Here is a 14,567-nt window from a genome sequence, read left to right as displayed (position 1 = left end):
GTCACTTCCCTCTAATTCCTTAGCTGCCTCCTTTTCCGTCTTTCTTTGTGTTTCTGTGTAAGCGCGTCTTTGCCGTGCAAATCAGACGACAAGATTTCCAAACATCTGCCATTTTGCTTTAGCTTTTCCTTTTTCATACTTTGACAGAGGATCGTGTTAGAGCGATTCACGCAGAGCGGAGATCCGTCATACCTCATGTCTTCCAGCAGGTCACATTCAGTTTGATGTTTAAAGTGCAGCCTTGTCATCTGCTCCGTGTGAGTGTTTTTTAGTTCCTGCGTCACTTTGACCTGCAGAAAACAGCAAAAGAAAATAAATAAATAAAATAGAGATTAATCATTTCCTTATCTCTCTTCCCTGGGGGCATCTTATCTCATCTTCTGACTGTCACTCACCAACTGATAACCCTTCTCAAGAATTCTTAGTTTTCCTTTCTTGATTTTTATTACAATACTATTTACGAGAAACAGGATTTCTTAACATCTTTCTTGATTGCAAAAACATCTACAGTTAAAAGAATGCAATATTTTGCTGCATATATTGACACCTTAATATGTAATAATTCATCAGTTCACAACTCATCATGCCTTTATTGCACCCGTTTGGATTGAGGTTTAGATTAAATTGCTAAAAGTCACAAAATAAAACATGTGAAAGAATGATGCCCTTAGGTTCAAGAGGCATGGACTGCTTTTAGAATAACACTGGGCTTGTCACAAACAAAAAAAAAAACAAAAAAACTTTGTTGGACAATAAACTGCCCCAGAACTTATAGCGTTAAACAAAAATATTGTAATATTTTTATGTAGTATATTGATAATGGAATGATTACTTTAATTTAATTTTGAAAAGGACACTCCCCACTGGTACTGGAAAACATTTCAAATATCCAATATACAGCAACCAAAAACAATAAAAAAATAAATAAATATATAAACACACATGCCATATAAACCATAAATAAAATGCATTATGATGACTCTGTAAACAAAATTGCCCTTCAAAAAATATTAATCATCAGTATGGAAAATATTGAGCTCATTTTAATTAATCATGTGATTACTTAATTAATTGCAATCGGCTTAATTCACAGTATGATGTCTTTTAGTTGAAATACCTGAGCTTCATGGCTTCACTGGGTTTTACCAAAGATTTAAAAGCAAAAGCACAAAAGTAAAACAGTTGAACATATGAAATATACCAGGTATAGTTTTATCTGTATAGTTTATTACTATTTTGACTTTTTTCCTATTATGTAGACTTAGTTTCTACAGCTCGACTATCTGTGGAAATATATCCTGACTGACAAATTTGTCATTTTGTTACCAAGGGCAAAGCATAACAACTTCTAAGCCAAATGAAAATGTAGAAAACAGCAACAGGTTGGGGCTAAGGAAGTCTGCTATGAGCATGCAGTCTGCTGGCAGCCCAAGGTATGGTTGCAATATTAAGCGATAGTTGTGCAATTATTTGCTTTTTAATTTTAAACAGCCCTAGACAGGGGCACAAGAAGTAATAATATTTATAATCTAGAAAATAAACATACAACAATGTTTGTTCAGGGCAGAAAGACTTGGTAAATTCCATTATTAAATAATTTTGTTCCCTAAGCAACTTTTCAACATTTTTTTTTCTCTGAAAGGGATTAGAGATGACAAAGACTTTTTTTTTTACTTCTAGTATGTTCTGATGTGTTTGGTTAGCCTCTCCATCTCAACAGTCTGTAGATCAGATTTAGTAATTACACACTGGACAAGACTGTTAAACATAATTATCAATTAAAGAATTGTAGTAGCATAACTGTGTGCTTTATTCATTAATCTGAACGAAAACACTAAAGACATTCTGGATCAAAAAAGTCAGCATCTGAAGGTATTTAAATTCAAATATTGGACTAAAAGGATGTGGTTCACAAAATATGACTGCAGTTTCTTTGCCATTTGATGAAACAGAAGCTACTCTGATGGCAACTTTAAGAAACAGATAGACCCTACTGAGTGCCATAAAAAGATGCATAAAGTTTAATCTCACATACAAATGGGTTTTGCTGAGTAAGCCATATCCATTCACACTGTCCTGTGCTAAAAACAGGACAGTGTGTTTGTCCCTGCTTTTATTAGGGGACAAAGCAGACCCTTAATATACAACCGCACATCTCCAGCCAAACAGAGAAGGTCACCGAGCATTGTGGCCTGAATTCCATCATCTATTCACCACGGTAACAGTGGGCAAATTCATGACGCTTCTAGACAAAACAATCAACAACACATTACACACAACGAGAGAAAGAGAGAAAGAGGCAGAGAGAGGGAACTTCCTTTTTCTCCATCAGCTGCTCCGCTGAAGATAAGGGGGGAGTGGTTCATTACATTAACAGGGCTAAAGCACTTCACTTGATTTCACCTTCTATTGCTCAGAGGGAACCACAGGAGGAGTGAGGGGTAAAAAAAAAAAAAGAAGCGGGTCATATGGGGATCAGGAGGTAAGCGGGGTGTGAGAAGAAAAGGACATGAAACATGAAGAGCAAGGAAGGAAATGAATAAAAACAGAAAAAGAGAGAATGAGATGGAAAGACCAGAAACAAGGAAGAAGGTGACACATTTACTCTTGATGACAATGTTAACTAAGCTGGCAATCGATGGAGTTTTGATTGGGAAAATACCTCAATTTCCAAAACAATTTGATTCCTCCAAGATATTTTTTTTTTTATTGCTCCTACAATCAATTATTTACATTGTAAACCAGACCTTTAAGCATAAAACATTCTTTCCAGTTTACAATGGACTTCAATTGTCCATTGCAGAATCTGATCAACCCAAAAATCAAAAGGCTCAAAAGTGACACTAAAAATTTAAAATTATTATGAAATTTATGTTGTTTATATGTGAACTTGAAAGTCAAATTGAGGATACAACAGTATCCATGGGGCATGTTCACAAAAACACAAAGCATTTTTTGCTAAGCTGAAATATGTGCACTTCTGTTTCACACACAGTTTTTAGCAAGATTCTTGAGATTATAAAACAATGACGTGGACTACACTGCAGTGGAAAGTGCAAGAACAGTGAAGGAGTGAAGGTGACTTTTCTACGTCTGTCTCACTTTACTCTGATTGTCCACTAAACTTGAATTGTAAGATAAAGAAGTTAACAAATGTTTTAAAAAGTGTCAGAGACAACCAGCAAATTAAAAATTTTGATTAAAATCACAGACATTTGTAGACACAGATTTGAAAAAAAATGAAGAAAATATAATAAAAGCAGTTGAAGCAACAGTCCTCTTTATTATCAAAGCAAGCTGACCTCAAAACACATCCCTGTGTACGTTATGAAAAGGTCTTGAATGTTTCCTAACTTATGTTTGTTGTGCTTTCAAATTCAAATTTCTCGTCATACTTTAAAACTGCTGTTAATCAGTATTTCTTCAGGCTCCCTAAATGTGTTTCCAAATTTTCTTTTAGACTTCAGCTGCTTTTTAGCCACTTTCTTTTCAGTACCTAACCATTTTCAGAGAGCTATTTAATTGACTTGGAAAGGTACTTAACTCAGACTTATGAATTATTCAGACATGAAATGTTTCTAAACTAGATGAATAAATTGATGTTGTGTCTAGAAATACCAGACTCAGACACTAAAATGTCCTATGTTACCTTTTTTAAAGTAAAAAAATAAGAATACAAGTGTGGTGTACGATGGTTTTTAGCCCTTATGTTCCACAGACCTGCACTTTATTAATCTGTTCTTTATAAAAAAGTGGAATGAAGAAAGTCATTAGAAGAAGATCTGTTTGCAGTTTGTCATAAGCCAAGAATGCATTTGGTGCAACAGAGAAAAAATTAAGTTTCTGAGCATTTGATCCACTTATTTGGAAACCCCAAAACAGTAATAGATGCATGGTTCTTTAATCACAAGACAAAATGTTAAAAGGTAGGTACTTAAATGACTTGAAAACTCATCTTCATGTTGTGGATCAAGGCAAATTTGATTTAAAAAGAACAATAATGGACTTCTATTATTGTTAATAATAGAGGTCCATTCATTTACCTTTCCAGACTAGCTGGAAAGGTAAATGCTTTCCAGCTAGTCTACCTCAGCTGAGGAATGAAGACAATACTTTCCTAGATGTGTTTTCTTGGTGTGCAAGCTGATCTGTTAATAGTGAAATAGAAATGTAGCTCCACTGGTGGACAAATGTTGTACAATGCATACATTTTTGAAAACTTGGAATTTTTCTTTCACATTACAATAAAGCACTAATGTGTTGTTCGAAAACAGCCAAATAAATTGAAGTTTGTGATTGCAACCTGTGCAAATGTGGAGGAAGTTCAAGCACATGTACTTTTGCAAGGCACAGCATCATTCCGCTGAAATCTGAATGATGCATATGCCATCTCTCAGGTCCAATGTCAGGCATATGCTTCCATTTTTGTATTTCTCACTGTCAGTACTTTTACACTGTTCATCTGCTGAAGGTAATTTTTCACTTTCCCTCCTTGTGTTTCAGACACACTCCACAACTAACTCCTTTACATACGTTTTTGTTAGTTTTTATATCCCGTTAAAATTGCTAGAGAAAAAAAGCTAAATATTTAATCAATACATCATATCTTTGAGAAAAAGCTGCTCTGCTGGGTTCACTCCCGCCTCTGCCTCACACAGACACTCTTAATCTATTAGTCTGTGTTAACCCAGAAGCAGCCATCTATAATTTAAGTCACATCAAACTAATATATGGGGCTCAAATAGCTCAGTTTGTTAGCAGATGGGCTGAGACACAGACAAAACACTTCAGGGGCTGGATGTGTCGCTGTGGGAGGGAGAAAATACTTGTATCTAACAGCCAAACACTGATACACTCTGGCTGTGGTGCTGCGGGTTGAGAGGATAGCGTGTGTCAGCCACCTTGGCAGAGTGTTTAAAAAAAAAAAAGCTGTACTTTTGGTTAATTTGTGTTAATTCTTGAAATAATTTTGACATAAAATTGATCAAAAAGACAGCAAAGAGTGGCCTCTGCTCACCATGGCCTCATTTATGAAAGAACCTTGCAAAATGGGTGAGTTTTAAGGGCATGATTTGACATGTAGAAAGGCAGCACATTAAGAAGCACAGTGGGGAGATATGTGATAATTAAAAGACATCTGCACAGAGACTTACAGGGGAACACTGCCTACCATGCATCTGCTTTAAGACTCCACATAACAAAAAGCAGTGAGAAATACTTCCAGTCACTGTCCATTGTGTGCAAATACAGCATGCATTTACTGTATTTCCATTATTGCCTTCTTATAAAATAGAAGGCAAAATTGGACAGAGATAAAGAAATTACCAGTTCCTCAAACATTGCATCATCGTCACAAGAACGATCGCGCTTGTGTTAGAAGTCGCTTACTTAAAGCTCCCTCACATTACCGCTCATCAAAATAAATAGTCAAACTCCGATTTATTCATCGGAATATTTCCAAGTTTGCTTTTGTTCTAGAGTTCAACCTGTATAAAATGTATTGAACCAACAAAGCTGTGTTTAAGCTCACCGTAACACCAACAGAGACTTCGGAAAACAGAATCTAGAGGGTGATCTTTCAGTCAAGCTCTAATAGAACCAGTCATTGGTCTTTGTCCAGTCTACTCTTAAGAGTAGGCCTAAATCTTTTTCTTAGGCTTTCTTTGGTATAGGTTATCGTACCCTAACTCTATAGATAAGCAGTGGGAGGCGTAGGCTACTAGAAGACTTTCTGACCAACTTTCTTCCCTCTGCTATCTTTACTCTCTCTCCATTTATGGGTTATTCACACTTAATGCTGCACATTAACTTCTGATATTCTCTTTATTTTTCTTTTCAGTAGAAATGACTCCTAGTCCAGTGATTCAGTGCTTAGCCATTTTGGACTGTTGAACAAAACTTTTGCTGCTATTGTGACCATTAATTACTTGAATCATACGTGTAGTTTTCCTTCCAGTACAAAGCATTCCCACCCCAGTGCTTCTGCATCTCTTTCCTGGACGGAGTCATTGACAAAGCTGTTGACGACTCTACTTGCATTCTTTATGTTTCTCCTTCCATTCCTAGCCCAGTGCTTTATTATGTCTTTCTGAGTGTCTTTACTGGAAGGAGCTTTTGATGGCGCTATTGATACCATTAATCTTGTGTTAGCTTTTTGTGCATTTAGAAAGTACTCCTGGTTTATCCATGGTCGAATCCCTTAACATAGTTTTTACTGCCATTAACTACTTGTGCCCAATTTCTTTTTCTTTCCTATTAAAAATATGGAGGTACGCTTCATTATGTTTTTCTTTGTCTCCTTCCTTTCCTCTCAACCCTAAGTTGGTTGAAGTGATGGTTCCTCAATTAGAGCCTGGTTCATCTGGAGGTTTCTCTCTATTAAAGGGGAACCGTTTCTTTCCACTGTCCCCATGTGCTTACTCAGGTTGAGGGAGGACACAGATGTGAAGACTCAATTAATCTGATTTCTTTAATTTTGGAAGATCAGCGGTCAGCCGATACTTGCAAGAGGAATAAATTTTATCCACTGGTCTTATCTACCTCTGCAAACGTCTGAAAATCAACCTTTTGCTCGCCCGTGCCAGAGGGCTGACTCACAGACCAGCGCTCCAGGTCACATCTAAATGTTCGTCACCCCACTGTTGCGTAGTCAATGACTTTGTCACAATATTTACTCACGTTTCAGAAAAAAAAAATTGTATTGTCCAAAATTAGAAGGGGCTGGTGATCGTCCAGAAGACAGCAGTCGGTGCACCCATACTTTTTACCAACTGTAGGGGTGCATTACAATCAGATGAAACTAACAGATCTGCAATTAAATATGAATTTCAATCTGATAATACTGGAATGCACTGGAATATGTATTTTGTCTTTTGAAAAAGACTTAAGATGAACTTGTTGTCAATTGGTGCTCTACATATACACTAAGCTTAACTGAAGGTGTTCTTTTAAAAAATTAAAAATACTAACAAAGGATTTAAAGCTTGTAAGAACAACTCCATTTCCACTGTATTTGAGTTCCTTATTTGACCTCTCTTTAGTTTTCAAATTAAATACGATGCTCGCAGACAGCATTGTGCTTCAGGGTGCTGTAGAGACGTCTCTCCACTCTAGAGTAAAACACAAATCAATAAGCCAGCATCAGACCTGGCTCTGGCGTGTGATTTTTAGCTTCTGCAAGCTCAGCTTCCTTACAGCTGAACCAATGTGACCCTCGTTTGATTTATACTCTTTCGCTAAAGTAAAAAAGATTATGCATCACATTGGACAAAAGCCCGTTGTCGTTCTACCTTCTGGAAACAAAAGCTGTCACAAATCTGACAGCGTGCATAAATTAGCAGAACAACAACACTGGGCTTTGGTTGGTACTTGTGCACTTAAATGCAACAAATAAACACCACATTTAAAGTTATTTCCACAACAACGCGCGTTAAAATGACAGCCACGGTGTTACAGTCAATACAACAGTGTGGGGCTTTGTTTAAAACGTCTTGTAGCAGACCACCTAGCGCCTTGTAGCTAACGCGGTTAGACGTTTTGACGGCTGGACAGATGCACATTAATGTCAATAAAGGTTTCTAACTCGCCATGCTAGCTCGCCCATCTGATATCTTTAACCTTGTGTTGACAAACGTTTGTTGTGTGGGCTCAATAAATTACTTCCTTCTGAGGTTTAACACCGCCGTTATTTGTCATTGTGTGAACGAGCTGCCAGCTAAAAACATAACGGACCCTGGGAATCACTCACCTTCCTCGGCGGCGGCTGCATGTTGGGGATTTGACATGAATGGTATTTCCCTTGCGAGATGTACTGTAATTCCAGGAGGAAATCCAAATCCGTGTGGGGCCAATAATAATCTTTCGCCTTCTTCAAACAGAAATCCCCCCTACTCCTTTTAAAAGTCGACAGGGAGGAGAAGACGGAGAGTTAAATCTGTACTCCGGCGGCCATGATTGATGATAAATGGCCAGTTTTATTGAGAGCCGAAGCTACGAGGAGGCACTGCACACGCTTGTGCTGGCTGCTGCCACTACGAGAGTGTACTGTACTGTTGTAGGCAGCAGAGAAAGAAAGAGCAGAGGGAAGGAGAGAGTGTTTTCAGCAAATTAAGCTCAACGGCGCCACCATGTGGACACCAGTGATATCTGTTTGGTAGTAGAAAAAAAAAAAAACAAACACCAAGAGCGGCACAGCACAATTTATTTGTTTCTCCACCGGCGTGACCTCGATTAACGCGCCCGCAGATATTTTTTTGAAGGCAAACATGAAGACTAGGTGACTGATGGAGATACTGACTGCAATTTATTGTCGGGGTTATCCAACAAAAGTATATTTATTTTTTTCGCTCCCGAACGTCTATCAGCATGAGTAAGAAGAAAAGGCAAGAGACGGAGCTGCATAGCAACAAGAAACCGCAGTCGATCAAGGAAAAATCGATCGTTTTTAAATACACAATGAAAATGGCTCTTATCGCTTAATAATATAATATAATATAATATAATATAATATAATATAATATAATATAATATAATATAATATAATATAATATAATATAATATAATATAATGTAATATAATATAATCTCCAATTCTCCAATTAGGATGAAGCTGTGAAATTTGTGAAAAAAAACATTTTCCAATTTAAACAGTTTTTTTTAATAACTCAAATTTTAGGCAGCAGATTCCTATTAAAGATTTTTGTGTTGTAATTTAAGAGAAAAATGTAAATGGGGGGAGACATCCTCAAACAGTGGTGTAAAAATCTTTGTTGTTGCTCCCCTAATCAACTCCTTCTTATAACTGCTGACCAGGTTTGTGTGTTTTCACTGGTCTGAGCCAGTTATACTGGGTGATGAGCTCCAAATCTCTGAGGTTGGAAGAGCTGTGTGCCATCACTAGCCTTTAGCCTCCCATCTTCTTCAAATTCTTGTCAGGACTTTGTCTGGGGAATTGTTACTATTTCCAATCAGAGGAAACATGTTGGTCACATAAAAAGATCCCTGGACACTTCCAACAGTCCAGAAACATGACTGTTAGGTCAATTGGTTTCTCTAAATTGCCCTTAGGAGTTTGTGGGGGTGTGTGCGGGGGTGGGTGTGTGTGTGTGTGTGTGTGGGGGGGGGGGGGGGGGGGGGGGGTGTTTGTGTGTTTGTTTATTTGTTGGGGTTTTTTTGTCCTGAGTGTTTCTGTGCTGCCCTGTGATGAAATGGCGACCTGTCCAGGGTTAACTCTGCCTTTCACCCAATGACTGCTGAACCCCCTTACAGCTTTGCTAAGATAAGCAGTGCAAAGCAAACAGATGAATGGATTAATAGTTCTAAACACACCTTTTAAAAAGCTTGATAAAACTGATTAAAATCTATTTGTCAGGTAATAAAAACATCCCTGCATGGATTGTTGTTATTAATTAAAAAAGCAATACAAAAAATCTAAACCAACAAAGAAAGATACATAAAGTTTATGTGCAAATTGTCTTTCCTAACCTCTGAATTATATGACTATAATGCCTCAGAACAGCTTAAACCACTCCTCCCATCCCACCACGTTTTCTCCACAGTGAAATGTAACCTTTGGCAAAGGAAATGGTCCAAGCCGTTCAAGACTAATACGTGTTAGTAATCATGGAAAGAACTTCCTTTTCACTAATCTGATTTTGAAAGTTCCCCCCTCTCCCAAAGCAGATTATCTTAATTTCAAGGTTTTCAGAGCAAATGTATTTAAAGAATTCTCATAAAGCCATTATCAAATTATTTGACCAGACAGTATGGCTCCAGTGAAATAGTAATACTGGCTAACAGAGGAAAAGGCAAGGTGTATGCCCTCTATGGTGACATACATGTAAGGGTGAGGAACAGTTAATGATTAATGCACAGAGTTTCTAAAAGCAGGTAAGACATTAAGCGCCTCTTCTCACCTTCCTTTTCGATATTAACACCTCACATACACCCACACGAGGCTATTCATTGAAGCCAAACACATCTACAGTTAGTGCTCAAGGCAGGAAAGAAAATGGATGACATTCATTTCTGGATGATATTGTATTTCAAGAGGATACTGAGACAATTATTTTGATGTATGGTTTGTTTTCTTTTGGCCGAATTAAGGTAAGAAAGCAGATCCTATACACTATATTCTAGACACGGTGTCTCCTATGTTAAAGCTTGTTTGTTTTCCAGTGAATAAAGCAATCTCAAGAAACATTTTCATATCTTGCACCACATCAAGGGCAGACAAACTCTTGCTGCAATAAACAGTGCACCTTGGGGATGAGTACACCGTGTTACATCAGTTGGCTGGCTTACACTGTTTTTTTTTCCTTCTCCTAGCTTGCCTGCCAAACATTTATCAGTTTTATAAAAGTTTAAATAGAAATATGGTTGTGGTGGTGAACATGTTTCGATATTTGAGAGCAGCATAACTTTAGAAGCCTTGTATTTTAAATGTGGACAATAGTATTATTGTTTTACTTCAGAAGATTGAGATCAGCAATGATAATATTTTTGCCTTCAGGGTTCATGAGAAAAACAGTGGTTTAGGCTTTAGTTCCTTCCTTTAACTGTAACAGTAGTGGCTTAGCTATAAAGTGGGAAAGCGGTGTCAATGGGGATATCAAGTGTGCACAAGAAGAAGACAGAATGCAATATCTAAGCAATAAATCTGCAATAGTCATAATAAAAATAAAAACCCTTTATAAATATAGCCCAAAAACAAATAAATGTTTGTTTGGTTGATTTTATTTTTGATGGAACAGTACTTTTTGGATACACGTTTTTACTGTTGAAAAGCTTGTTTAAGTCCTCTTAAATAGTGCCATATTAATAACAAAAATGCACTGAATATGTGGGTTGTATTAATGAAAAACTGACAAATGTCAAACAGCTTTTGGTGGAGGCACTGTGATGATGGGGGTGTCACCACCACAATCTTTTTAAACAAGTCTCTTCATCAGACCAGTCTCTTTGAAATTGGACTGGTTTAATTTTAACCAATCCCAGCAAATTCCTAACAAAGAAGTGTTTGTGTCTATAATAACTTCTTTGTTATTCTTTTCATAAAAGTCCTAATTTAAACAGTTATGTTTTATTTATAGATTTTTAAAGAGAAATACACACACACACACAAAAAAAACCAATTACACTAACGTGCCAAAACCGTTCTAACAAAGTAGCAAAACATGAAACGTTCCTATATAGATTACTTAATTGTGGTATGACAAAAATGAAGACAAATGTCCATATTTCACGTTCTATAAATAACATTAAATTGCCATATTGCCAGAATGTATTTCCTGTATCTGTATAGGAAATACATTTTGTATTAACCATATTATGCACACCTGCAACTTTCTTATACTATTTTCTTGCTCCCTGTGGACTCTGTCTTCATTTATCCATGTTTTTTTCTCTATGTGTCTTGGCAGAATAAACAATTAATAAGACTTTCAATTTGATATATTTTTGAGATGTTATGCATGTAAGATCAAAGATTTGGACAGATTAAGGCTGTAAATGGGAGAAATAGTATCCGAGCCCTCAGGGTAAAGTGTGCAGGCTGCAGCTTGTCAGTCTAGCGCACACCTCCAAGTTCTTCACCAACCTAAAGTTCCTACTTGTACACTCTGCCAAAAAAGCAGCACGCTGAGGATTCCTCGCTTAGGAGAGGCAGCGCTAAAACTCTCATTTAATGTAAGTAGCCCTTTAATTTTATCAGTTTTATAGATCTATGTGAGAAACTACTTCATCTGGAAAGTACAGGATGTTCTTGCATAGCTGCATGTGCTTAGTTTTTCCCGCTTTGCACACTGAAATTTAGGAGAACTGGGTAGATTTTTTTAAGAAGTGGCTCATTCTTAAATGTTGTCAGGGAAAGTTAGCCTTCCACAATTTCAAAAGGACATTGTAAGGGGAACGTTCATGGGGAACAGAAGATTCGTTTTACAAAGAAAACAGAAAGAGAACAACAAAATTGCAGTTTTTTTTCCCCAAACTGACATGGGAAAAGGTTTGCTGTTATATTTGCATAAATAAATTGTGTTTGTGTTATGTTAATGCATGACTGATTTAAGATGGTCACTGCACAGAAATGCCAGCTGAAGCTGAGTGAGGCACTGTTGTTGCTTGCGGGAGATAAAGTCTTCAAACAGTTTTGAAACTCAGTCTGGTTTGAGTTAGAAAGTTATTTTTCTCTTCTGTTGCACAGCTGTGAGTCTTCAAAAACGTAGGCATGCAGATTGTGAGGGTGACTGTTGATTATCTGTATGGAAATGCGGCTGCAATAAATATTGTGTTGCAACATAATCTGTGTAAATAGATAAAGAAACACCTTACATTTAGTTGTAAAACCTATAAATCCCACATCTTGAAATGTTCAAATCTTTGTACTCATTCAGGAGAGCAAAAGAAATTCATGAATTTTAATTAAATCCATATTTACAGTCGCATATAATATTTATCATTTTAATTATTTTCCCAATTTTATAGGACTTCATATTTTTCTCTCATTAATTCTAGCGCCCACTCGAATAGAAAATACTAAATCAACAATCAAATGACTCAATCTCTGCTGAGTAACTTTGAACATCCCTCTGCATGATTTGTTCTGAATTGTGCTGCTGAATCAGAACAAGATGAGTGTCCTAGGACAGTGGCACAATTCCTGTGTCTACATGCCCTCTGAATAATGCCTGAATATTAAAGTAACCAGTCTAAATCTTCCCCTCAGGTGCTGTCACAATCAGCATGGCCTACTCTCACATCAACATGACCAACCGCTCCAACTCCAGCTCTTTCTGTCGATTTAACGAAGACTTTAAATTCATTCTCCTTCCCGTCAGCTATGCCCTGGTTTTCGTCATTGGTCTGGCGTTGAACGCCACAGCTCTTTTTGTGATGGTGTTCCGTACAAAGCGATGGAAGCCTTCCACCATTTACATGTTCAACCTGACGATGTGTGACACACTCTACATCTTCACTCTTCCCTTCCTCATCTTCTACTATGCCGACGAGAACGACTGGCCCTTCAGTGAGCCGATCTGCAAGCTGATACGCTTCCTGTTTTATGCCAACTTGTATGGTATGTCACACACACCTATGATACAGCACACACACATATCTGAAATCTGATACATAGAGGAAGCGGTAGAGCAATGTAAAATCATGCCATATTTGCCATTTGGCCATAATATGATATATCACTGCCAAATATCAAGACTACATAATGATACGTGTTAGCATTGCATATAATCAACAAGGCGTGGTGAAATCTTAACAGTATCTCAATGGTCTGTTACTGAAGAATCCACAAATCACTACTTAATGGTTTGTTTTTTTTCTGACAAACACATTTGTGCAATAAATTATGGAGATTCAATACAACAATAGCTTCAATATCTACCCAGTTTCTTAATGTTAGCCTTCTATAAATTTTATAGACTTTCCAGGGGTCTCAAACTGTATCCCTTGATGGTCAGAGTCCTTCAACTTTTATGTAGATGTCACTCTGCTTTATTACCCTTGCCTCAAATATTATCTCTTTAGCAGGGAAGCATGACTAAATGCTGGTGAGGAAAGTTCACCATTCAAATGCAGTGCACAGGACAAAGGACACATGTAAAAGTTGCAGGACTGAAGCCTATTTGATGAACTCTCAATGAAGAAAACTAGTGTCAGAAAAATCTAAAATAAAAAAAGTCAAATAATTAGCACATAGGGTTTATCTATGTGTGATTTAATATTAGTGTAAAACCAGCTGTTCTATGAAGTTTTCTGAGATTTTTAGAGAATATTTCTGAACAAATAGCATTATGAAGAACAACTTTAAAACAGCATTGGGTTTATCAAGTTACTATTAAGTTATAGAACATTTACTCATATTAATATTTATGAAGAACATAAAATTATTGATCTGCTTTGCAGGTTCTATTCTATTCCTCTGCTGCATCAGTCTCCATCGGTTTCTTGGTATCTGCCATCCGGTCCGCTCGCTCAGCTGGGTCAGTGCTCGTCGGGCCAGGCTGGTGTCTGTAGCAGTGTGGGCATGTGTTTTATTCTGCCAGGCTCCAATTCTCTACTTTTCAAGAACAAGGTGATTAAACTATATTTTACGTCTTGCCTACAACTGAAAACTGAACAGTCGGCCATTTTGCTTCTATAGCTTTGAATGTATTTACGTATTTTCTCCTCCAGGGCTGTAAAGACAGAGCGAATCTGCTATGACACCACCAGTCCAGAGCTTTTTGATGACTTCCTGGTGTACAGCTCAGTCGTGTCAGTGATCATGTTTGCCTTGCCCTTCATGGTGGTGATGGTTTGCTACGGCCTCATGGTTCGGAAGCTTCTGGAGCCCGGCTGGGGGTCTAATGAGAGAGGTGAAGGTGAAGGAGGTGGTCTGAAGGCACAACAGTCAAAGCAGAAGTCTGTGAAGATGATCATTATTGTGCTGGCGGCGTTCATGCTGTGCTTCCTTCCTTTTCACCTGACCAGAAGTCTTTACTATTCATTTAGATACCTGAGACAAGTGAATCCATCACAGGTAAGTCCCCAGCCTGTTTCTGATTTTAATTGGCTTAC

General features: G+C 37.4%; 2 protein-coding genes across 7 annotated transcripts in view; one reads left to right on the top strand and one right to left on the bottom strand.

Annotated features, from left to right (window-relative positions):
- fchsd2 (FCH and double SH3 domains 2) overlaps positions 1–8,031 on the bottom strand; it is a 60,756-nt gene extending 52,725 nt beyond the window's left edge. For all 4 annotated transcript variants that reach the window (XM_023351126.1, XM_023351128.1, XM_023351127.1 and 1 more), the window contains exons 1-2: positions 7,748–8,031; positions 193–290 (exon numbers count right to left, since the gene is read on the bottom strand). In XM_023351126.1, the coding sequence (XP_023206894.1) occupies positions 193–290; positions 7,748–7,768 (119 nt within the window). In that variant the 5' untranslated portion in view covers positions 7,769–8,031. The remainder of the gene's footprint in view (positions 1–192; positions 291–7,747) is intronic.
- The window catches only part of p2ry2 (purinergic receptor P2Y2), a 44,620-nt gene that overhangs the window by 28,497 nt on the left and 1,556 nt on the right, over positions 1–14,567 (top strand). Inside the window, exons 1-4 of one of the 3 annotated variants that reach the window (XM_023351134.1) lie at positions 9,916–10,103; positions 12,721–13,071; positions 13,914–14,082; positions 14,184–14,529. In XM_023351134.1, the coding sequence (XP_023206902.1) occupies positions 12,738–13,071; positions 13,914–14,082; positions 14,184–14,529 (849 nt within the window). In that variant the 5' untranslated portion in view covers positions 9,916–10,103; positions 12,721–12,737. Of the gene's footprint in view, positions 1–9,915; positions 10,104–11,126; positions 11,685–12,720; positions 13,072–13,913; positions 14,083–14,183; positions 14,530–14,567 lie in introns of those variants that run through there. The other 2 variants (XM_023351132.1, XM_023351133.1) reach the window with 2 other exon arrangements.

Source organism: Xiphophorus maculatus, chromosome 18 (genome assembly GCF_002775205.1).
Source record: "Xiphophorus maculatus strain JP 163 A chromosome 18, X_maculatus-5.0-male, whole genome shotgun sequence".
NCBI classification, from domain to species: Eukaryota; Metazoa; Chordata; class Actinopteri; order Cyprinodontiformes; family Poeciliidae; genus Xiphophorus; species Xiphophorus maculatus.
The sequence above is the reverse complement of the archived record's forward strand: the minus strand, read 5'-3'. Positions and strand labels throughout refer to the sequence as shown.